The 25,523-nt window shown below is 45.8% G+C and overlaps 1 protein-coding gene across 1 annotated transcript in view; it reads right to left on the reverse strand.

Annotated features, from left to right (window-relative positions):
- Window positions 1–20,419, reverse strand: part of INPP5D (inositol polyphosphate-5-phosphatase D) — a 130,763-nt gene extending 110,344 nt beyond the window's left edge. Inside the window, exon 1 of the mRNA XM_089916206.1 lies at window positions 20,174–20,419. Coding sequence (XP_089772332.1) covers window positions 20,174–20,307 — 134 coding nt within the window. The 5' untranslated portion in view covers window positions 20,308–20,419. The remainder of the gene's footprint in view (window positions 1–20,173) is intronic.
- Window positions 20,420–25,523: the final 5,104 nt, after the last annotated feature.

A 25,523-nucleotide genomic window follows, 5' to 3' on the forward strand; every position in this document is an offset into this window, starting at 1 on the left:
ATCAAGGAGATGATTCAGTACAAAAGTTTCATTCATTTAACCCCTCCTATGTGCCCAGTCCTAAACATTTATGTTGTTGTTTAACTAGATTTTAAAATTATACACTAATTTAAAAAATTTAAGACCACATGGAAAGATATAAAATGAAAAATAAATGTCTCCTTCCCCGGCTCCTGTGAGTTCCTTAGAGTTCCTACTCCTTCTTGTAAATCATTCCAAAATGTTTAAACATACACACAGACTTATATATGCATATCTTTTAAATGCAAATAACATCATACTATATACGTTGTTCTGAAATTTGATGTTTTTCACCAAAAAAAATTAGCAATCTGCCTAAGTCATGTTCTACCATGTGGCCATGCCATTGTTCATTTTAGACTACAATGATGGACAGGTAGTTATTTGGGGCTTTTTACTATTATAAATAATGCTGCAGTGAACATCTCTGTTCCTACCTCTTGTGTACACTGGTGAATCCAGAGTTTTAGTTTCCCCACCAGTAAAAAGGGGAGAATGATAACACAACATCTACCTGTTGTGTAGATTAAGCATTTAGAAGAATGCCTGAAACACACTGAACACTACATGTGCTGACATTTCTTAGAGATTGTGGATAAATCACTAGAAGGAGAAGAGCTGGGCTGAAGGACGCAGGCACCTTATATTTTGATAGAGATGAACAATTGCCTTCCAATGAAGTTCTCACATTGTGTCTCCTGCTAACCGGATATGAAAGAGTCTATTTCCCCACACCCTGCCAACTGGCTGTTATCAGACATTTTAATCTTTTGCAAATCTGAGAGGTGAAAGAAAAATGATGGCTTGCTTTAATTTGCCTTTCTTTATGAGAAAGGTTGACGTGTTCTCATATGTTTCACTATTTGTATTTCTTTTCCCGTGAATTCCTTTTCATGTCTTTGTCTCACATTTTTTAAATCATCTTTTGCTTACTTATTCATAAGACTTTGAAATATACTACAATATATTTTGGAGTTATTTATTTTTAACAGTGTTTATTGATTTATTTTCTTTTTAGCTGTGTAGAAGTTTTACAATTTTAAGTAGTTAATTTTACAATTTTTAAAGCCTTTTGAAACAATGAATGTTGAAAGAAAGTTTTGGAGAATGTTTTGGGTAATTTCACTTCCACATGTCTCTTCATTTCTCATAGGAAAATTTCCTCTCTTCCTCTGATCCCTTTAATTCCCGTCTTTCCACTCCCCTTCCTGTCTTTAGAGCCTGAACTGACACCACAATTGGCTTATCTCAGAGATGGCCAGGATGAATCCGTAGTCTAGTACCACCTCACCTCCTGCAGATGTCCCGGGAAGCAGGGAACCATCACAGACCCCAGCCTAACTCCCCCATCCCCATCCCCTGCAGCCTCAACCCTCTTTGCAGAGCCTGCCAGGCACACACGGAGGACAGCTGGAAGTCTGCTCTGCTCTTATCTTTCACTGCTTGTTCTCGTGACACTTCCTCCTGTAGATATGCAAATAAGGCCAGGGCGAGAACGGTGCCCTATTTGGGTGAGGGCAGCTAATTTTTTTTTAAACATCTTTATTGGAGTATAATTACTTTACAATGGTGTGTTAGCTTCTGCTTTATAACAAAGTGAATCAGTTATACATATACATATGTTCCCATACCTCTTCCCTCTTGCATCTCCCTCCCTCCCACCCTCCCTATCCCACCCCTCTAGGTGGTCACAAAGCACCGAGCTGATCTCCCTGTGCTATGCGGCTGCTTCCCACTAGCTATCTACCTTACGTTTGGTAGTGTATATATGTCCATGCCTCTCTCTCGCTTTGTCACAGCTTACCCTTCCCCCTCCCCATATCCTCAAGTCCATTCTCTAGTAGGTCTGTGTCTTTATTCCCATCTTACCCCTAGGTTCTTCTTTGTGGAAGAGATTGAACAGGCCCCAAACATCAGCTTGTAAACAGAAAGAAAGAAAGAATACAGAGTCACCAGGAAAGGCACAGAGACAGCGTACAGAACAGGAAGACCCTTTAGTTAATCAAGTGTGGCAGACAAGCCTTCATGGCTTTTTCAGAGATGTTCTAGCAACACTGAAACAAAGAAACAGCTCCATACTACTCAAACAGATGAGAATTCAAAAGCTAGCACAATGGGAAAAGAGGATACTTTCCCCTTAGATAGTAATATCTCAGCATCTCCAATGCATGGGGCCCACACGTCATCCCTGGGGCCAAATCAGTAGATCTTTAAGGGAAAGCATAGAGTATCACCGTCACCACCCCCCCTGCCACACACAACCCCGGGGAGAGCATGCCATGGGGTGTTGGGGACTCTGCAGGGAGGTGGAGTGGGGCACCCCTTGGCCTCCTGCACTCACCAGCAGCTGCACTTCACCCTGGTCCTAAACGCATAAACGTATACATGTACATACATGTGCCTACAGATACATCACATATACACATAAGCACATACACATGCACACACATGCACCCACAAAATCTTACATGTAAAATGTTTAAAGTGAAGATTCCACAACTAAATCATCTTTGACAACTACTGCACTGGAACATAATCCAGACAATGGGCTCATTGGGGGCAATGGGTTCCATCCAGGCCTTTCCCACCTCTTTATGGTGATTTAGTAAAAATGTAGGGTGCTAACAACAGTCCTCAGCTGCCACTCCTTCTAGTGATTGGGTCACATTTCAGGGCGAGTGTGTTAGAAATGTTCCCTCTGGACACCCAGGTTGGGATGGTCCTGGGCCATCCCAGTCTCCCGTGTCCCTGGTCTGTATGAGATTATTCCACTCTCAAATGCAGTGGTACCTACAGCAAATTTCCCATGTGACTCCCAACAGCTGCTGGGTGACTACAGGTGCCTACACTGTTCCAAGTAGGAAGATGCTTCCCCCGGGAAGGGCACTTTCAAATCATGGTTTGGGAAGCTTTGCTCAAATGTAAAAGGATAAGCAAATGGAAATAGGAAGAAACTACTTCATGGCATTTTATTCATTCTCTCGGATAAAACTACTACTTCTGTGTGGCTCTTCCTAGCCAAATAACCACTGACAAGCATGCCCAGAGGCATCCTTTACTATGGTGAGCCCCATGGGGAGAGAAAGAGAGAGAGAGAGAGAGAGAAATCAAACTCTGAAATTCGAGAGCCTCATTAGTGTCTGTCTCACTCTGCTGATCGGCTTAGCATGTTCCATAACTGGTTTTTAAACTCCTTTGTAACTCATTATATTTCAGTTCTAATTTCTAATTGTTTGTACATGTTTTCTCTTTTTTTCTTGCTTGAGTGTGCAAACATCTGGACAAGATGGGATGGGACTCTTCCAACCCTTGGAAACTCTGCATTCAAAAAAGCCACTTGGGGAGTCAAGATGGCAGACTAGGAGGATGTGTAATTCATGCCTCCGCACAGCTAGGGCACCTACCAGGCACTGGTGGGGGACCATGGACACCTAAGGGGACAGGAGGAACCCCCAGTGACCAGTTGTTTCCATTATATTTTTAGTTTTCCTAATATATTTTTTATCTTTCTAATTTTATTCTCTGATATTGTACTTATCCTTTTGTTTGTTTGTTTGTTTGTTTTGGGGTTTTTTTGTTTTGCTGTGCCAATCAGCTTGGATCTTGGTTCCCAGGCCGGAGGTCGGGCCTGAGCTCCTATGGTGGGAACTCCGAGTCCAAACCGCTGGACTAACAGAGAACCTCAGACCCCAGAGAATATTAATCAGAGGGAGGCTTCCCGGAGGTCCTAATCTCAGCACCAAGACACGGCTCTATCCAACTGCCTGCAAACTCCAGTGCTGGACGCCTCAGGCCAAACAACCGGTAAGAGAGGAATACAGCCCCACCCAGCAAAAAAAAAAAAAAAGAAACAACAAAAAAATATGTTACAGACGAAGGAGACAGGTAAAAACCTACAAGACCAAATAAATGAGGACAAGATAGGTAACCTACCCGAAAAAGAATTCAGAGTAATGATAGTAAAGATAATCCAAAATCTCGGAAACAGAATGGAGAAAATACAAGAAACATTTAACAAGGATCCAGAAGAACTAAAGAGAAAACAAACAGTGATGAACAACACAATAACTGAAATTACAAGTACTCTAGAAGGAATCAATAGCAGAGTAACTGAGGCAAGGAACAGATAAGTGACCTGGAAGATAAAATGGTGGGAATAACTTCCAGGGAGCAGAATAAAGAAAAAAGAATGAAAAGAATTGAGGATTGAGAACTGAGTCTCAGGAACCTCTGGGACAACACTAAACGCACCAACATTCGCATTATAGGGGTCCCAGAAGAAGAAGAGAAAAAGAAAGGGACTGAGAAACTATTTGAAGAGATTATAGTTGAAAACTTCCCAAACATGAGAAAGGAAATAGCCACCCAAGTCCAGGAAGCGCAGAGAGTCCCATACAGGATAAACCCAAAGAGAAACATGCCAAGACATATATTAATCAAACTATGAAAAATTAAATGCAAAGAAAAAATATTAAAAGCAACAAGGGAAAAGCAACAAATAACATACAAGGGAATCCCCATAAGGTTAACAGCTGATCTCTCAGCAGAAACTCTGCAAGCCAGAAGGGAGTGGCAGGACATATTTAAAGTGAGGAAAGGGAAAAACCTACAACCAAGATTACTCTACCCAGCAAGGATCTCATTCATATTCAACAGAGAAATTAAAACCTTTACAGACAAGCAAAAGTTAAGAGAATTCAGCACCACCAAACCAGCTTTACAACAAATGCTAAAGGAATTTCTCTAGACAGGAAAAACAAGAGAAGGAAAAAACCTACAAAAACAAACCAAAACAATTTAGAAAATGGTAATAGGAACATACAAATCAATAATTACCTTAAATGTAAATGAATTAAATGCTCCAACCAAAAGACATAGACTGGCCGAATGGATACAGAAAAAAAGCCGTATGTATGCTGTCTACGAGAGACCCACTTCAGACCTAGGGACACATACAGACTGAAAGTGAGGGGATGGAAAGAGATATTCCATGCAAATGGAAATCAAAAGAAAGCTGGAGTAGCAATTCTCATATCAGACAAAATAGACTTTAAAATAAAGACTATTACAAGACAAAGAAGGACACTACATAATGATCAAGGGATCAATCCAAGAAGAAGATATAACAATTGTAAATATTTATGCACCCAACATAGTAGCACCTCAATACATAAGGCAAATACTAACAGCCATAAAAGAGGAAATTGACAGTAACACAGTAATAGTGGGGGACTTTGACACCCCACTTTCACCCATGGACAGATCATCCAAAATGAAAATAAATAAGGAAACATAAGCTTTAAATGATACATTAAATAAGATGGACTTAATTGATATTTATAGGACATTCTATCCAAAAACAACAGAATACAATTTCTTCTCAAGTGTGCATGGAACATTCTCCAGGATAGATCATATCTTGGGTCACAAATCAAGCCTTGGTAAATTTAAGAAAATTGACGTCATATCAAGTATATTTTCCGACCACAACACTATGAGACAAGATATCAGTTACAGAAAAAAACTGTAAAAAGTACAAACACATGGAAGCTAAACAATATGCTACTAAATAATTAAGAGATCACTGAAGAAACCAAAGAGGAAAACAAAAAATACCTAGAAACAAATGACAATGAAAACACGATGACACAAAACCTATGGGATGCAGCAAAAGCAGTTCTAAGAGGGAAGTTTATAGCAGTACAATCCTACCTCAAGAAACAAGAAAAATCTCAAATAAACAACCTAACCTTACACCTAAAGCAATCAGAGAAAGAAGAACAAAAAAACCCCAAAGTAGCAGAAGGAAAGAAACCATAAAAATCAGATCAGAAATAAATATAAAAGAAATGAAGGAAACAATAGCAAAGACCAATAAAACTAGAAGCTGGTTCTTTAAGAAGCTAAACAAAATTGATAAACCTTTAGCCAGGCTCATCAAGAAAAAAAGGGAGAGGACTCAAATCAACAGAATTAGAGATGAAAAAGAAGTAACAACTGACACTGCAGAAATACAAAGGATCATGAGACATTACTTCAAGCAACACTATGCCAATAAAATGGACAACCTGGAAGAAACGGACAAATTCTTAGAAAGGGATAACCTTCCAAGACTGAACCAGGAAGAAGTAGAAAATATGAACAGACCAATCACAAGTAATGAAATTGAAACAGTGATTAAAAATCTTCCACAAACAAAAGGACCAGATGTCTCCACAGGAGAATTCTATCAAACATTTGGAGAAGAGCTAACACCCATTCTTCTCAAACTCTTCCAAAAAACTGTGGAGGAAGGAACACTCCCAAACTCATTCTATGAGGCCACCATCATCCTGATACCAAAACCAGACAAGGATGTCACAAAAAAAGAAAACTACAGGCCAATATCACTGATGAACATAGATGTAAAAATCCTCAGCAAAATACTAGCAAACAGAATCCAACAGCACATTAAAAGGATCATACACCATGATCAAGTGAGGTTTATCCCAGGAATAGAAGGATTCTTCAATATATGCAAATCAACGTGATACACCATGTTAACAAACTGAAGGATAAAAAACCATATGATCATCTCAATAGATGCAGAAAAAGCTTTTGACAAAATTCAACACCCATTTATGATAAAAACTCTCAAGAAAGTAGGCATAGAGGGAACCTAACTCAACATAATAAAGGCCATATATGACAAACCCACAGCCAACATCATTCTCAATGGTGAAAAACTGAAACCATTTTCTCTAAGATCAGGAACAAGACAAAGTTGCCCACTCTCACCACTCTTATTCAACATAGTTTTGGAAGTTTTAGCCACAGCAATCAGAGAAGAAGAGGAAATAAAAGGAATCCAAATCGGAAAAGAAGAAGTAAAACTGTCACTGTTTGCAGATGACATGATGCTATACATAGAGAATCCTAAAGATGCCACCAGAAAACTACTAGAGCTAATCAATGAATTTGGTAGAGCAGCAGGATACAAAATTAGTGTACACAATCTCTTGCATTCCTATACACTAATGATGAAAAATCTGAAAGAGAAATTAAGGAAACACTCCCATTTGCCATTGCAACAAAAAGAATAAAATACCTAGGAATAAACCTACTTAAGGAGACAAAAGACCTGTATGCAGAAAACTATAAGACACTGATGAAAGAAATTAAAGATGATACAAACAGATGGAGAGAAATACTGTGTTCTTGGACTGGAAGAATCAACATTGTGAAAATGACTATACTACCCAAAGCAATCTACAGATTCAATGCAATCCCTATCAAACTACCAGTGGCATTTTTCACAGAACTAGAACAAAAAATTCCACAATTTGTATGGAAACACAAAGGACCCCGAATAGCCACTATACTACAAAGCTACAGTAATCAAGACAGTATGGTACTGGCACAAAAACAGAAATATAGATCAATGGAACAGGATAGAAAGCCCAGAGATAAACCCATGCACATATGGTCACCTTATCTTTGATAAAGGAGGAAAGAATATACAATGGAGAAAAGACAGCCTCTTCAATAAGTGGTGCTGGGAAAACTGGACAGCTACATATAAAAGAATGAAATTAGAACACTTCCTAACACCATACTCAAAAATAAACTCAAAATGGATTAAAGACCTAAACGTAAGGCCAAACACTATAAAACTCTTAGAGGAAAACATAGGCAGAACACTCTATGACATAAATCACAGCAAGATCCTTTTTGACCCACCTCCTAGAGAAATGGAAATAAAAACAAAAATAAACAAATGGGACCTAACGAAACTTCAAAGCTTTTGCACAGCAAAGGAAACCATAAACAAGATAAAAAGACAACACTCAGAATGGGAGAAAATATTTGCAAACGAAGCAACTGACAAAGGATTAATCTCCAAAATATACAAGCAGCTCATGCAGCTCAATATTGAAAAAGCAAACAACCCAATCCAAAAATGGGCCGAAGACCTAAACAGACATTTCTCCAAAGAAGATACACAGATTGCCAGATTGTGAAAGGATGTTCAACATCACTACTTAGAGAAATGTAAATCAAAACCACAATGAGTTATCACCTCACACCGGTCAGAATGGCCATCATCACAAAAATCTACAAACAATAAACGCTGGAGAGGGTGTGGAGAAAAGGGAAACCTCTTGCACTGTTGGTGGGAATGTAAATTGATACAGCCACTCTGGAGAACAGTATGGAGGTTTCTTAAAAAACTAAAAATAGAACCACCACACGACCCAGCAATCCCACTACTGGGCATATACCCTGAGAAAACCGTAATTGTACCACATTTACATTTACATGTACCACAATGTTCATTGCAGCTCTATTTACAATAGCCAGGACATGGAGGCAACCTAAGTGTCCATCAACAGATGAATGGATAAAGAATATGTGGCACATACATACAATGGAATATTATTCAGCCATAAAAAGAAACAAAATTGAGTTATTTGTAGTGAGGTGGATGGACCTAGAGTCTGTCGTACAGAGTGAAGTAAGTCAGAAAGAGAGAAACAAATACCGTATGCTAACACATATATATGGAATCTAAAAAAAAAAAAATGGTTCTGAAGAACCTAGGGGCAGGAGAGGAATAAAGATGCAGACGTAGAGGATGGACTTGAGGACATGGGGAGTGAGAAGGGTAAGCTGGGAAGAAGTGAGAGAGTGGCATGGACATATATACACTACCAAATGTGAAATAGATAGCTAGTGGGAAGCAGCTGCATAGCACAGGGAGATCAGCTCGGTGCTTTGTGACCACCTAGATGGGTGGGATAGGGAGGGTGGGAGGGAAACGCAAGAGGGAGGAGGTATGGGGATATATGTATATGTATAGCTGATTCATTTTGTTATAAAACAGAAACTAACACACCATTGTTAAGCAATTATACTCCAATAAAGATGTTAAAAAAAAAAGCCACTTGGACCCCATGTAGAAATAAGAGAAAACGTGTGTATGCCCTAGGAACCAAGGGTGTTCACAGTTCACCACCCAAACCTCAAAGAATCCCAGCCAAAGAGTGAGAAAAAGAGGCCATCAGGTCAGAAGCAAGAGGAGGCAGTCCAGGTGGCCTGCCTGGACTGGGGGTGAGACGTCTACAGTGTCATCGGGGACCGACCCAGCACCTACCCCAGCAGCCTCTGGGTCCAGAGGGTTCTTCTCATGAGACCCCTGGGAGGAAACCCACCTATCCGTGCAACACACCACACCCCCACACACCCCCATCACTCAATCCCATCAGGTGGATCCTGGATCAGAGGGCTCCCATCCCCATCCCTGCTGATCCTTTTATCTTTGGGAAGAAGATTCAGGCAGAAACCCACTCCAATCTCTAAAAATAAAAAAAAAAATCTAATCAAATTTTTCCTGACAATTCTTTGTTGGAAAAGAAAAATCACCAGACTTACTGAAAACATCACCACTCAAAAGGAAGGGTATCATTTTTCTAAGAACTCAAAGTGATACCTCCTTGTTACATAGAATCGCTGCAAAAAGAAAAGAGGAAAATAACACATTCTGTAAAAATCTGACTTGCGAACTCAGTAAGATTTAAGAGACAATTGTACTTCTGAAACTGGAAAAATCAATTGTGAAAATTGAGCAACATGAGATAAGAAAAACTGATCAGAAGTGAAAAACCTAGAGTCCTACAGTCAGCATTAAACACCACAAGAGAGGCAGTAAATAGCAGCTTCATGTTCTGGAGAACTTCAACAAGGAAGAAGATAAATCTGAGAAAATCGGTGCAAAAGGAGAGGGAAGATGAGAAATATAGAAGACATAGCTCTGTCCTCAAACATATATACAGTAGGGGTTCCTGAATGCACAGGTAGTTTTCTAATATAAAAAGAAAAGCAGAACAGATACATAAATCTAAGAGCATATGACCTGAAATGCAGAAAATTAAATGAATAACCCTCTGACAAACAGAAGAGCAAAAAGAAAACAGTGCAAGTGAGCTGGCCATTGTTCCTTCACCCTCCCCTGCAACCCCCAGTAGACCCACTCTCTATCCTTCTCCACCTGCCCTGTGTCCAGCAGGCTGACCTGTATGTGCCGCTTCACCAAGGTTTAGCTAATGGGAGGCACTGACAGAGTGAGAGGATGGCGAGATAGTGGTATATGTTCCCCAGACCCCACCCCACCTGCTGCAGATCAGCAGTGGCTGAGTTCCTCCACTGGGGGCCAGGGCTCAAATCAGATGGCCCTGCCTATTGAGGGCCAGGAGTGGAAATAGCTTCCCGTGGTTGCCGGTCCCAGGCTGCTTCACCATCCCTACGCCTAGCACCCCTTTCGATTATGCTATCTATTCCCTGCTGGGATCCTGGCCAACACAGCTAGTAAGCAAGACCAGTAATGAGTAAAGGAAGGTAGCAACAGCAATAAAAGAGAAACCTTAAAATTATAGAAAACCATGAATAACTGTATGCTGGAAACTTTGAAAAATCTCAACAAATGAACTGTTTACTGAAAAATATATATAACTTATCAAAAGTAACCTGAAAACAACAAGGTCCAACTGTAGAGCACAGGGAACTATATACAATATTCTGTGATAAACCATAATGGAAAAGAATGTGTATATAAATCAACTATACTTCATTAAAATAACATTTTTTTAAAGTAACATGAGAGGAGACAGAAAATAAGAATAAATCAATACCAAAGAAGAAACTGAAGTAAATATTAAAGAATTATCTCTATAAATGGCTCTGAGGAAAAGCACCTTTGCCAATTTTTTTCATATTTAAAAAAATCCGATAATGATGATGCTTCATAAATGTCTCCAGGATATTTTACAAAACACACATGACTCTTAAACCATAACATGATCAAAACCATATAAATCAATCTCACTTATGAACACATATGCTAAAATTCAGAGTAAAATAAAGTTATCGTAATCAAGAACAGCTCATTTTAATCTTGCAAAAAAAAGGTTCCTATTAGGAAATCTATAAAATCAAGCTATTGACCAGTTAATGAGATAAGAGAAACAGCTTAATCATCTCAATAGATATTAAAAAGGCATTTGATAAAATGTAATATCCAGTTCTTCAAAACTCTTCATAAAACTAGGAAAAGACAGCTCCTTCTTTGACATGAAAAGAACAACTAACTTTTATCCATTGCTAACTATGTGCCAAATACTGTATTAAGTCCTTCCCAGGCAGCATCAAGTTTGATTCTCACACTACTTCTGTCTGAGGTAGACATTTTCTTTTTCCAACATCCTTCACTGTAATATTTTAGAAATATTGGCCAAAGTAATAAGTTATGAAATCTGAATGAGTTATAAGTATTTGGAAAGTAGACAACAAAATGATTATAATTCGTATATGATTTGATTGTTTAGCAAGAAAATCCAAGAGAAGCAAATGAAAATAATTTTAAATAATGAGTAAACATATAGAGTAAAAGGTGAATTTATAAAATCTACAACTTCTGTGTATGTTATCAGTTACCCCAGAAGGGTAACTGTAGAAGAAAAGGTATTCACAACAGTAACAAAATTATGCGATAATCAGAAGTAATCATAACACGAAATACGTAGGATCTATGAAGAAAATTACTAAATTTAAAATAATAGAGATAGCTATATTTATTGTTAAGACTGAATAATACTAAAAGGTCCATTTTTCACAAGTTGTATTGTGGATTTCATGCAACTCCAAACAAAGTCCCAATACTATTTTTTCCAACTTGACAAAGTTATTATCTGTTTCACCTGGAAGGATGCTTAAAAAGACTAGATATGCAAATCCTAAAATAAAATAGTTTATAAAATTGTGGTAATGCATTCAGTATGAAATTGGTGTAAGAAAAGCAGACATACATGGACCAGGGTAAACAGGCAAAAAGGAGGTATATAAGATTTAATACATGGTAAGAGAGGAATAACAAATGGAGAGGAATAAATTATTCAGTAAGAGGTTTTGAGAAAGATAGTTCATTGAGAAAAATACACATAAATCTTTGTTTTACACCATTCATTAATTCCAGAAAGATTAAAGTGTTCAATGTAAAGCAACAACAGCACCAAAACAAAACCAAAAAACCTATAATCTCTCTATCTGCTTTTGCCAAATACTGTGCACACATGTGATATACACTTTCATTCAATCCATCCAACGACACCGCTACATGGGTCTTCTTAGCCCTGGTTTGCAGAGGAGGAAACCAAGGCCCTATGGGACTAGACAACCTGCCAGAGCTTGGAAAGGCAGAGTCATCCCTTAGCCCGAGCCTATTAGCTCCAAAGGCCCTGCGCCCCACAGGAAGAAAAAGAATAAAATTTCTGTGTGCAGAGGGACTCTCTGCACTGGAAGGCAAAGGGGGAAAAAAGTCACAAAAGAACAAGAACAGAAAGATTTATAGACTTTGCAAAAATTTACAATCTCTGAACAAAAGAAAAAGGTCATAAAGTTTAAAGGCAAACCACAGTGAAAATATTTGCAACAAATGTGATATAAGGAATTCATGCAAATAGATAACAGAGAAACTACAGTTTCAAAAGAAAAATGGCAAAGAGAATGGAACAGACCATCCACAAAGGAGAAATGATGAAGGTCAATAATCCAAACAAGCTTACCATGACTGCGATCAAGAAAGGCAAATCAAAATGAACAGAAATTGGCCACCTTTCACCTTGCAATTTAATAATGTTTTTTTAAATGAAAATATTCAGTATAAGGAGACTGGAATGAGGTGGGCACTCTCTGGTACTGCTTACCAGAGCATAACTTGTAACAAAATTTCTGGAAAGCAATTTGCCATTTTCATCAAAAGCCTTAAAAACATTATCTTTGATCCAGTAGTTCCACCCCTGGGAATCTATCACCAGAAATGTCACATATCTGCACAAAGACCTTCATCACTGTCATATTTATAACAACAAAACACTGTTAGTAACTTAAGTGTCTGACAATAGGAGAATCATTCCATAAATTATGGCACATAATGTAATAGAATTTGTGCATCCATTAAATATGATATTTAGGAAGAAAGGTTAACTAAGTGGGAAAATGCTAATGTTGCTAGAAAATATAGACTAAAATTATATGGTATTAGGTATATATATTATGGAGCTTATATATATATGTGCTTGTGCATGTGTGTGTGTGTGCATATGGGGGGCAGGGAGGGAGAGAGAGAATGAATGAGAAAATATGCCAACAAATTAACAGCATTTACGTTAGTCTCTCATCTCAGTGATTGGGTGATTACTTTCTCCTTTACCTTGCACTCTTTGTATGTTATACTTAATACTGTATTTTTTAAAGTTACTTGAAAGAACGCTGCCCCGTTTATCAGAAGGTCCATTTCTGCACTGCCATTGATGCCTGAGATGGCCTCAACAAGCCTCTCCCCTCCGGAGGGCAGGTTTCTGGCTGGCAAGGGAAAGGGCCGGAGCAGCTGATCCTTTGGGAGCCAGCCTTGTCTGGTGTTATTTATAATAAGTAATTGAACCCAAATGGTTTGGGTGCTGGTACTTAAAAACAACGTTTTTCTCATTAATGGGACAAAGGGAGTGTGAAACGAGCAGGGGAGAGAGGAGGGATCCGGGCCACAGAGCTGCAGGCTTGTCCTGCCCACTGACCAGGGGCCTGACCTGTTGGGCTGTTGACACCCCTTCCCCAGCTCATCCACTTGCTGGGCTTCCTCGGAGCCTTAGGACTTTAGTTCCCTCAGTCCCTCACTCCTACATTGGTACTTAATGACTCTTAAGATGGCCTCCACTCCTCGACTTTCTCTTCATTCTCCGCGGTTCATTCGGTGGTTCTTCCCGGCACCTGTGCCCCTGACCCTTCTCTCCCTCACAGCTCCAGGAGCTCGCCCCGGGCCCCAGCAGCCACCGGCCACTCGCGCGTCACTCAAGCCCTCTTCCTGCCTCATCTCTTTGAGCACTTCCTCTGAGGAGGCCCCGCATGACAGCTCAGTGTCCTTGGAGGCTCCCACAGCCTCCAGGAAGCTCCAGAAGTGACACTCAGCCACCACCGTCCTCTTTCCGTCTGCTGCGGAATGCTCCTTACAGATGGCCCTGCACTCCTCTGCTTCCGAGATGTCACTACTCACTTCGTAGCTCATAAAGAGTAACGGCCAGTGTTCAGCGTGCTGACTCTGTACACGTGTTGCCCACATTCTCCCATTTTATCCTCTCAATAATCCAGTGACAACAGAAAGACAAATCACCCTATTTTTTTTTAAATGGGCAAAAGGTATGAAGAGACATTTCTCCAAAGCAGGTATACACAAATGGCCAATGAGCACATGAAAAGATATCAACTTCATTCATAATTAGGGAGATGCAGGTCAAAGTCACAGTAAGATGTCACTTCACACCCACTAGGATGGCCATTGTCAAAAAGCGGTTAAGTATCGTTGAGGATGTGGAAAAATTAGAACCCTCTTACACTGCTGACGGGAATGTGAAACGGCACAGCTGCTGCGCGAAAGTCTGACAGTTCCACAAAAAGTTAAACATAGAATTACCATATGACCCAGCAGTTCCACCCAAGACAACTGAAAACACACGTCCATAGAAAAACTTGTACATGAATGCTCGCAGCAGCATCATTCATAATAGCCCCAAAGTAGGAGCAACCCAAATGCCCATCAACTGATGAATGGCTAAATAAAATGTGGTAGATTGATATAATGGGCTATTATTTAGCCATAAAAAGAATGATTCATACTACAACATGGATGAACCCTGGAAGCATTATGCCAGGTGGGAAAAGTCAAGTACAAAAGGCCACATATTGTATGATTCCATATACGTGAAATACCCAGAATGGGCAAATGGTCAGAGACAGAAAGTAGATCAGTGGTTGCCAACGGCTGGGAGGAAGGGGAATGGAAAGTGACTACTGACGGGTTCAGGGGGTTTTGCCGAGGTTGGAGGGATAATGAAAATATTCTGGAATTAGATGGTGGAGATGGTTTCACAACATTATGAATGTACTAAACACCACTGAATTGTATACTATCTAAAGGGTGATGTTATGGGATGTGAATTATACTGCAATAAAAAAATTAACCCAACGAGTGCGCATTTTGCCAATGAGGATGCTGGGTGGGCACAGGGAGGTGAGCATCTCGCAAAGGCTAGAATTCACATCAGGTGGAGCCAACCAGAGAGGGCTTGCCCCTAAGGACTGCGTCACATGGCCTGAATTAGGGAGGGAAGAGCAGACCTCATCTTACTCCATCTCTGGGGCAGGGAGGAAGGCCTAGAGCCTCACCTCTCATCACCTCTCATCACCACCCCAGGAGATGGGACCACTCAACGGAGAAGCACCGACGTCTGTGCACAGGTGAATTTCACCTGTCAAGTAGGCAAGCTTGCAAAACACACCAAAGCCAGAGCCTACTCTGGCTCTGGAAGGATTGCTCCAGGGTGCTGTGCAAGGACACAGAAAACCTGGAGACACTCGAATTTACCATGGGCTTTCCGAGTTACTGCACACAGAAGGAACCAGGAATCTGTTACATACGTAGGCCTTCCCGGGCACATCCCTCCCTCCGGGTCCTGCACGCAGAAGGAACGCTCAGAACGGTTGTCCTTGGACAACCTCTTATGTAAACCAGATTTCAAGAGCTGAGGTCCTCCAGCTCTGACTACTGCCTGGGCCAGCATTTTCCCCCCACTTTGTCAATACCAGCTAGGAAAAACAGTGTTTTCCTTTGCATTTGCACAAAAGTAATTCACGATCAGTGTAAACTTTACTAAACTTTGAAAGGGGATTGGAGGAAGGTGGATTACATCACACCCATTCACACTGCAGTAAATGGCTTTACACCTCTTCTGGACACTTCTGCCCTCCGAGTCCCTTCTCTGTGGCTCCATCACCAGGGATCTCCTACACACACCCAGACTTGCTGGCTTCTCTTTCTCCCTCCCAAGAACAGCGAGTTCAAGTCCTGGCCCTGCCATTAATTAGTACTGTAAACACAGCATGTTACCTAACATCTTGGGCCTCAGTTTCCACATCCGTAAAGTGGGGATAATAACACTTCCTCCAAAGGCCACTGTGGACAGTGAGTGAGTTAATATGTGCAAAGAGCTTAGAACAGAACCCAGCACACAGGTGCCCTTTTAAGTCTTTTGCTGTTATTTTTAGGCAGAACAGATTAGCAACTACCTTTGGTTTGTACAGCAAGCCTCGTGGCCTGCCTTTACCTCAAGTGGGCCACCACATTCTTCCTAACAAGTAGAATGCCTTCTCTGAGGGCACTTTTGGTGACTAAATGTCCTCCTGGTGCTTCTTCACCTTTCTGGCTGTGCTCACAAGGCTACCAAGTCCAGGCTGCCTGGTGTGCTGTCCCTGGGAAGGAGGTCATAGGTCTGCCTGGGAAGCTCACGAAAGGCCAGGTGCTGAGGGGAACCAAGACACCATCCCCGCCACAGCTGGCTGGACCGGCATTGGTTTCTGAGTCACAGACAGCATGCATCTGCCCCCTCCCCTGGGAGGGAAGCCAACTCTCTCTGGTGTGGTTTGGTGGGAATGCCACCCGACTAGGCAGCTCCATCCTGGATGGTGGCTGATGGACCCAGTTGTATATAGGCTTGCTCTCAGGGCCCGGGCTGCTCTTACAGAGAGGGAGGTGTATCCCCAACACCACTGAGCCATTGTTCTAGTTCTGCCTGCACAGCTAGGGCAAGGAGAGGTTGGCCCAGCTGGCCCGTGACCTCTCACCTTGAGGAACCCCCATCCCCAAAGGCATATCTCTTCTCTGAAGCGTAAAGCACCTGACAGGTGAGCTGGTCCCTACGTGGAAGCACAGTCCTGGCAGGAGAGGAGGACACAAGCTTGACAGCCTCTCTTAGCATCCTCCATAGAAGAGGGGCCGGACGGCCCCCTCAAGAAGCCCCCCTGGCCTTCCTAGAGCAGGGCCGACTCTGCTGGCTGGTCTGAGTGGGGCCAGGTGAGCATGACTTAGGAGCCCTCTGCCCATCACGTTCTCAAGCCCTTGCTGCAAGAAGGCAGACATGGACTCAATTCCATGTGGTCAGCTCCTGGGATCTTCCTCCTCCAGCTCTCTGCGTCCCGAGATGGGCCTCGGGATCCCCCTAAAGCAGGGCTTTCTGAGTTGCTGAGGACAGATCTGCACTTTCCTGCCCAGTGGCAGGTGGCAGGGCTGACCTCCTGAGAGGAAGTGTGGGTTTGCTAGGCCCAGGGTGAATGTATACTCCTCGGTCACGTGGGCCACGCTGAATCGCAGCCTTGTCTTTTAGTGTCTCTCACCCCCTCCCTAGTTCCATTTAAATAGTCAAATCCTGTCTTCTTTCCTGAGCATGAAGGCCACTCCTGAGGAAGCTGCCCTCAGTTCCTGGAGCTCCAAACGGCCCTGCCATGCCCTCACTCACGAGAGGGGCTGGGAAGATGCTCCAGCCACTGGGGTCCAGGCAGGACAGGTCTGGGCACCCTGGGCCCTGAGGTCTTTCCCCATATGGAGATTTCTAGAGCAGAAGGGCCAGTCTTGGAGGCTTCCTGGCTCCCTTTGGAACAGGGTCGTTAAAAGGCCCTGACACCACAGCTGCCCCACTCGGGCTCCTGCACTCCCAGCAACTTCCAGAGAGAGCACAGAGGGTAAAGCCTGATGCTTGTGAAAGTCACGCTCGTGAAACCCGTCGGGGTTCCCACCACTGGCCGTGGGCCAGGAGGGCGTGGGGCGAGCTTTTCACCATCCCAGGAACAGAGAAAACCAAGGATAGGGCCGGGCTAGGGGGTGTTTTTCAGGAAGTTAAACCTGTTTGATTTAAAGGACTGGTTTTTGGCTTCATTCATTTATTTATTTTTAAAGAGCACGTTCTTCCTGCCTGTTTGGTGTTAAAGGACACTCTCTTTCATGAAATGAGCTGCTGAAAGGTGGCAGGTAGTTGTCACTCAGCTAGTTTTTCGTTTTTAAACCTCTTTAATGGGCAACATCATGGGTGATGGCAAAATTAGGTCTCCCAGGGTTTTGGAAGGTTCGGTGGCTCGTGGTATCCCACAGCCTACAGGGCTTCCTGACCTTGCAGGAAGGGTGGCTTCCCCCACAGAGCGGAGGAGGAAGGGGACCCCTGGGCCTGGGCTTAGAGGCTGGCCTCACGGCTGGACTCACTGGGGAGGGCTCCAAGCCCTGGTGTCTGGAGCTAAAGGGGCCTTGGGGATGGGAGACTGACAAGAAGCCCAGCCCTGGGCTAAGAGGATGATGGACATTGCAGGGACCGCGGGGACCCTCCCTAAGAGGCACATTGGCCGAGGCTCCAAGAGTAACCCAGTGCAGGGGAGGGGAGGGGAGGAGAGGCAAGGTGGAGGAACGAATACTGTACACCATTCTGGATCCCAGGTTGCCACCGGCCAGCAGGGACGTGTGGACAAAGGCCTCAAGCTCTCTGAGGTGTGCCCACCTGTAAAGTCAGGGGTGGTGGGACTAGAGGTTCCAAGGCCTCTCCCAGCTCTGGCTTGTTACAAGGCTCCCAGTTTGGAGTCAGAGAGACCCACGTTCCAATCTGTAACCTGAGCACCACCACAGCTCCCTGGTCAAAGGGCTGCTGTGAAGGTTAGCGAGCTGGAGCCTGGAAGTTCTCGAGACACCCAGGGGAGGGGAGAGATTCACGTGGGCCGAGTGCAGACAGATCAGAATCTCCTCACTATTTCTACAGCCCCGTCAACTGGTCCCCACAGGGGCTGTGCCTGCGGGGAAACCTGGGTCTGCTTCGCTTCCCCTGGGGTGTGAGAACTGGGGGCCCAGGAAGCCGACCTTGGGGGCAGGGGCTCTGACGCAGTCAGCGCTCGGGCCGGGCGACCCCTGAGAGCCTGTGTTAATTTCTAAATGCTCCCAGCCGCCCTTGTAAACGCCCTGGCTTCTCTTGCTGCCACCCGGAACCCATGCTCACACCCGGCTTGCCGGGCACAGGAGTGGGGTGGCAGCAGTCTGGTTGTCTGGGTGCAGCCTCTGGGGGCAGATGTCCTTGGCTTTGGCTGTCATCACTCGGTTAACCCGTCTGAGCCTCAATTTCCTCATCTGCAAAGCGGGGCAACAAAAGGGCCTGCACTTCAGGTTGTCGTGAGGATGAAACAGCTCGACGCACAAATGCTCAGACTCAACGCTCCAAACAAGGCCCGTGTCCATGACCCACTTCCCCTCCTGTGTGGACAGCAGCAAGGCCTGCCTGCTCAGAGGGACCCGTCTGTGAGACCAGGGGCAGGACCTGACAGGTGCAGGTGGACACACACCCTGCCCCCCCCATGCCCGGCACTGCCCGAGGCCCCAGTGGGGATGGTTAGACCGCAAGGCTGCAGGGCCGAGAGCCTCCTTCAGACATTGGTTGAGAAGGGTGTTTTAAAAAGGAAACTTCAGCAAGTGGCCGGTTCCCGATTTTAGGCCAACTGGCGCATTCAGCCACATCCCCGAGAGGGGGAGCGGAGAGAGCTGATGGTGGCAGAGAGGCCCGAACAGGTGGGGACAGGTGGGGACAGACCCAAGGGCTGAGGAGGGGACAGAAGAGGCTCCTGCTGTCGGTGATGTGACTTCCTCTGCTCCAAGGGCCCCAAATACAACTTCTGGGTGAACTGAAAATCCTTTCTTGAGTGACCCCCCCCCACACCCTTATTCATGGCTCCCCAAACGATGGCTTCCTCCAAAGGCCCAAAGCCTGGCACAGGAAGGGTCCCCTCTTGCCACTTCTGTTCTTCCAGGAGGGTTTCCGAACTGGGCATACTTTGACCAGCACCTGAACTGACAGAGCTGCTTTCTAACACACCCACCACCACGGAGCCCCGAGCTTCTGCCTGTCTCAGAGAGCCCGGACCCCCTTCTCTTGGACCCTGGAACCCCAAGAAAGCCCCTGACCCCACGGCTCCCCGGTAGCTGGGGCGAGTGACCAGGCCCCAGGCTGGCCCTGGAGGGCTCCAGCCCTGCAAAACCTGAACTCCAGGGCCGAGCAGGTCCACAATGGGCCTCAGCTGGACCCACCAACAAACCCGGGGTGTGTGCAAGGTCACTCGACATAAAAACAACACATCCCAGAGCCGGGCCCTTGGCTAAGCCCAGAGCTGGCTTCCCCTCTACTGAGTGGCACCTCCATCACCTCCGTGCCTGGGCAGGAGAGGCCAGGCCAGTGCGGAGGAGCAGGGGTGGGCAGGGCCCGGTACTCACAGCACGCAGAGCGCGTACGCCCGGGAGACGGACTCGCTGGCGCGCACGAGGAAGCTCCCGTCCTTGCCGGTCCTGGAGAGCAGCTCCTCGGCCTTGGAGCGGGTGATGTTGCCATGGTTCCAGCAGGGGACCATGGCGGGTGTGGGTCTCCCCGGGCCGGGCCGGCGCCCTCCCCGCAGGACCAGCACAGCCAAGGGGAGCTGGGCCCCTGCACCGCGACCCGCCGTCGGTCCCCTCTCGGCCGCCCCGGCTGCTGCCACCCGCTCACTGACCGACTTCCTGTTTCAGGCACTCGGCAAGGGAAAGGAAACGAGCAGCAGAGAACTTCCTCATTGCAGAGACCAAGCGAGAGAGGTCCTCCACCTTCCCAGCGCGCCCGCCCGCCCCCTGCCTGCTGCCCGTTCCTTCTCACCACCCCCCCCCGCCCCGCGCCCTGTCTCTTTCCTTTAATGGGTCTCAGTCCCCAGAGGGGCGAGCATCAGCTCAAGTCCTCCTGGGGGAACTGTCAGCTCCTCTGGGGTCAGGAGGTTCACGGCCAGCTTCTGAAGGAGCACGGCCAAGCCAGCGGCCATTCCGAGGCCCGTCCCAATGCCCCCGTGGGGTGGCCACGCCCTGGACATCAGCCTCAGCCCTCCGCCCGACCCCAGAGCTTTTTAACTCCCCGTCCCCTCCCTCCAACGTGCCCATGGAACAGATGCTCACAGGGCAGAGCTTCTCCGCTGGGACTAAGGCCTGCCCCAGGGCCGAGCAAAACTGGGGGGAGGGGTCCAGCCGAGCCCCCCTCCCCATATTGGAGACTCATGGCCACCCAGGCACTATTCAGCCCTGGGCACTGAGAGGACCTTAGGCGACACTGCCCGAGGGCTCCCAGGGCCCAGGTGACAGCTCCGTGACACATTTACACTTATCCCCAGGGCCAGTGGGTGTGAAGGAACCCATGGCGACCCTTCTCCAGGGCAGGGCATTCTGACCCTGCAGCCCAGCTTAGAGACACGCAGAGGGAGCGTGGAGGGCTCGGGACGTGGACCTTTTGCAGGGTGAGGCGGGGGACTGGGTTTTCACCTCTGGGTCTTTCTGGGACACTCGGGAAACTCACACATCCCCATGGGGCAAGCTGTTCACCTAGCAAGTATGATGTTCCTTCCTGAGTCCCGCATCTCAGCAGAGTTGGAGGTGGCCGGGCATGGCTGCCTTTGCCCACAGCTCAAAGGGGAGCTGCCTTCTGCGGGGCTGGGAGCCACCATCCTGGACCAACAGACTCTGAGGGCTCTAAAGTGAACACCCCGCTTGGGCCACAGGCGGGGTGTCCTCAGTCCTCAGGTCAGTGCACCAGGGTGAAGGGGCAGGTGCCCAGCTATTGCACAGGGCCACCCCATCCCGCCTCAGCCCTCAGCCCCCCAACATGACAAGAGAAGCCGCGTGCAGGGGCCCGGGCCAGGCAAGCCTCCATTCGAATCCGGTTCTTCTGCATTGGAGCTGCAGGAGCTGGCTGGGTTTCTTCTCTCTCTCAGCCCCGGTTACCTCGTCTTTGCCTTAAGGAGGGCAGCCCCTGGAGGAGCTCAGGTGTGCCAGGAGCCCCCAGCCCCTGCCACCTGCAGCAGCCCTCCCAACACTTGATGCTGAAAATCAAAGCAAAGGCCTGTGACTCAGGTGGACTGAATCCTGGACCGGCCTCACCTCCCGCCTCAGGGAAGAGCAGTGGGGGGAGGAAGTAAGGAAGGTGGCTAACTCAGACCTGAGGCCGGGAACTTCTGCCCATTAAGGGGGCCCCAGGGGTGGGCTGCTCCCATAGAGGGGTCATCTCAGGGGTCCCCTCCAGCATGGGGGGCAGCACGGTCAAGGCATGGCCACCCTGCTTCGGGCCCTCTCTGGGCTCAAATGAAGTTCCTTTTGGAAGCTCAGCCCAGCAGACTTCCGGGTCCTCGCACTCACCTCCCCAAAGCCAGTTCCTCCCCAGGTCGCTCTGAGCTTCCTCTCCCCGACCACTGCCCCCTCCCCTGGTTCCTCCCACTGAACCCAGGGACAAAACTCCCAAGCCTTCAACGAGCACGTATCAAGGCCCTCTAGCCAGGTCCTGAGCTAGGTATGGGGACACCAAGGTGGGGAGAAGAGCTGGCCTCCTGAAGCTGGCTCAACCCTGGGATGCCAGCCCCCAAGCAAGCAACCCCTGGTGGAGAGCTCTCGTTCCCTGACTCCCAACTCAGCCCCACACCAAGTCAACCCTCTCCTTAAGAGACCTGCTCCCACCATATACTTCTCAGGTTTCTCCTGTTTCCCTGCTGACCTCCCTGCCGTCTGCCTCAAAGCCCCCGGGTCACTCCAGGGTCCATCAGGAGGATCCATCCACAATCCTTGCCCCATAGCACCTTGACCAACTCATCCCCAGAGACCCTCTATCACATCCAAGACACTTCCACTTATAACTACCTCCCCCCAGCACTCTCCAGCTTCCCACCTTCGCTTCCACACCTCTATTCCCCCTGAGTCCCACATTTCAGCAGGGTTGGGGAGGCCAGTGAGACTGTCCTTGCCATTTGATCCAGTGTTATTTCCCTTTGACACACACACACCACATACAAGACACATACATGTCATACATGTTTCCCTAATTTTTAAGGTCCATTCCACCTTCACTTCCTTCTCAACCCAATTACCTAAGCCATCTGACATGGTCAGCTTCCTTATCCCCCTGCCCTTCTGCCCCTGACACTCAGAAAACCCCAACTTCTAGATCAGGGTTGCCCTTATGGTGAATGGGGCCCCAGTAGATATTTTTTGCAGGGTCCCTGTCTATATACACAATTTCATTAAAACTTGTATTTTCAAATTCAGGGACCCATGTAAGGTAGTGATTTATCAATGAAGATTTAGAATAATGGACAGAGAAGAGGTAATTATGTATATGTTCAGTGTCCAATCAGTGCACCTGAAGAGTCTTTGTGATGTCCAGGTCCTCTCTTCCTGTTCAGGTCCTGCTTTTTATTGTCAAATGCACCATTCCTGGCTGATTTTGTATCTCATACAGCAAGATGAGGGTAGCAGTGCTGCTCTTATTCACAATGCGGTGGCATTTCACAACCTGTTCATTTCAAGACAACATAGATCTTCTTGCCTCTGCATTTCCTAACCCCATTCATTTATTGATGGTCATGGCATTACTCGTGACACTGCTTCATCCATTGCACCGCCTGTGAATACTGGCTTCCAACGATTCCCTCTGAGGTTATTCCTTTGCTTCGTTGATATCCACAAGTGCATATCTTACCCAGAGCATGCCAGAAAATGTTAATGAGGGAGGTGGCAAGATGGTGGAGTAGGAAGACCCTGAACCCACCTCCTTTTACAGACACACCAAAATTACACTTTCTTACAGAGCAACAAACTATCAGAATGACCTGAAGACTAGCAGAACAGATTTTTCCACAACTAAAGACATAAAGAAAGAATCACAATGAGATGAGTAGGAAGGGTACAGATGCAGTAGAGTCAAGACCCACACCCCCAGGTTGGCAACCCACAAATGAGGTGAATATCACAATCATAGGGATTCTCCTCGAGGAACAAGGCGTATGAGCCTTACATTGGATTCCCCAGCCCAGGGGTCCTGCACAGGGATGAAAAGCCCCCAAAATGTCTGGTTTTGAAAACCAGCAGGGTTTACATTCAGGATAGCCAGAGGGCCGTAGGAAACAGAGACTCTGCTTTTAAAGGATGCGCACAAAATCTTACATATTCTGAGACCAGTGCAGAGGTGGTAGTTTGAAAGGAGCCTGTGTCAGACATACTTGCTGATCTTGGAGAGCCTCCCAGAGAGGCAGCACGCAACTGGGACTCCCCCTGGGGACAGAGATGCTGACAGCAGCCATTTTGGGGAGCTTGTTCTACCCCAATAACACTGGCACTGGCAAGCACCATTCTGGAATCCTCCCTCTAGCATATTAGTGTTGGGGACACAGCCCTGCCCACCAGTAGGCTGGTACCAGGCCCCAGGCCACCCCACCCGCTGGGCAGACAGACAGTCATGCAGAGACCCACGACTGGGCCAGCAGCAGATCCACACCCCTCTGGGCTACACAGCCAACCATGCAAGAAGCCTACCCTGTCCTCCAGGGGCCCCACAGCCATCACATAAGGCATGGTCTTGCAGGCAACTGGGCCAGGGGCCAGCCCCACCTACCAGCGTGCCCACAATAGTTAGCCTCACCACAACAAAAGGGCACATGCAGCCCATATAGGGGGCACTCCTAGAGCATGCAGCTCTGGTGACCAAAGGGGAGCTTGCTGCTGGGCCCTATAGGACATCTCCTACATAAGGCCACTTTTCCAAGATTTGGAAATGTAACCGACCTACCTAACACACAGAAATAAGCACAGAATATTGGGGAAAAAGTGAGGCAACAGAGGAATATGTGCCAAATGAAGGAACAAGACATAACCTTAGAAAAAGAACTAAACGAAGTGGAGATAAACAATCTACCCCATAATGGGTTTGAGGTAACAATCATAAAGATACTTACAAAACTCAGGAGAAGAAAGGATGAACACAGAATTTCAATAAAGAGTTACAAAGTATAAAAAAGAACACAAAAGAACTGAAGAATACAATCATTGAAATAAAACACACTAAAAGGAATCAGCAGTAGAGTAAATTATACAGAAGAACAGATCAGTGATCTGGAAGACAGAGTAGTGGAAATTACCCAAGCTGAACAGAAGAAAGAAAAAGAATTTTTAAAAATGAGGATAGTTTAAGAGACCTCTAGGACTATATCAAGCATACTAACATTTACACTATAGGGGTCCCAGAAGGAGAAGAGAGAGAGAGAAAGGGTCAGAGGACATATCTGAAGAAATAACAACTGAAAACAGCCCTAACCTGGGGAAGGAAACAAACACCCAGGTTCAGGAAGCACAGAGAGTCCCTAGTAAGATGGACCCAAAGAGGTCCATGCTAAGATACATTATAATTAAAATGGCAAAAATTAAAGATAAAGAGAGAATCTTAAAAGCAGCAAGAGAAAAGCAACCAGTTACATACCAGGGAACTCCCACAAGACAATCAGCTGACTTTTCAACAGAAACTTTGTAGGCCAGAAGCGAGTGGAACAATGTATTCAAAGTGGTGAAAGAAAAAACTTACAACCAATACTCTACCCAAGATTATCTTTCAAATTAGAAGGAGAGAGCAAGAGTTTTGACAAGCAGAAGCTAGAAGAGCCCAGCACCACTAAACTAGTTTTACAAGAAATGTTAAGGGGACTTTTCTAAGCAGGAAGAAAAGGCCACAACTAGAAATATGAAAAATTATGAAAGGAAAAATCTCATCGGTAAAGACAAACATGCAGTAAGG

The sequence above is a fragment of the Delphinapterus leucas genome, chromosome 8 (genome assembly GCF_059928025.1).
Source record: "Delphinapterus leucas isolate spDelLeu-1000000601 "Yukka" chromosome 8, BTC_Dleu_Yukka2, whole genome shotgun sequence".
In the NCBI taxonomy this organism is placed as follows: Eukaryota; Metazoa; Chordata; class Mammalia; order Artiodactyla; family Monodontidae; genus Delphinapterus; species Delphinapterus leucas.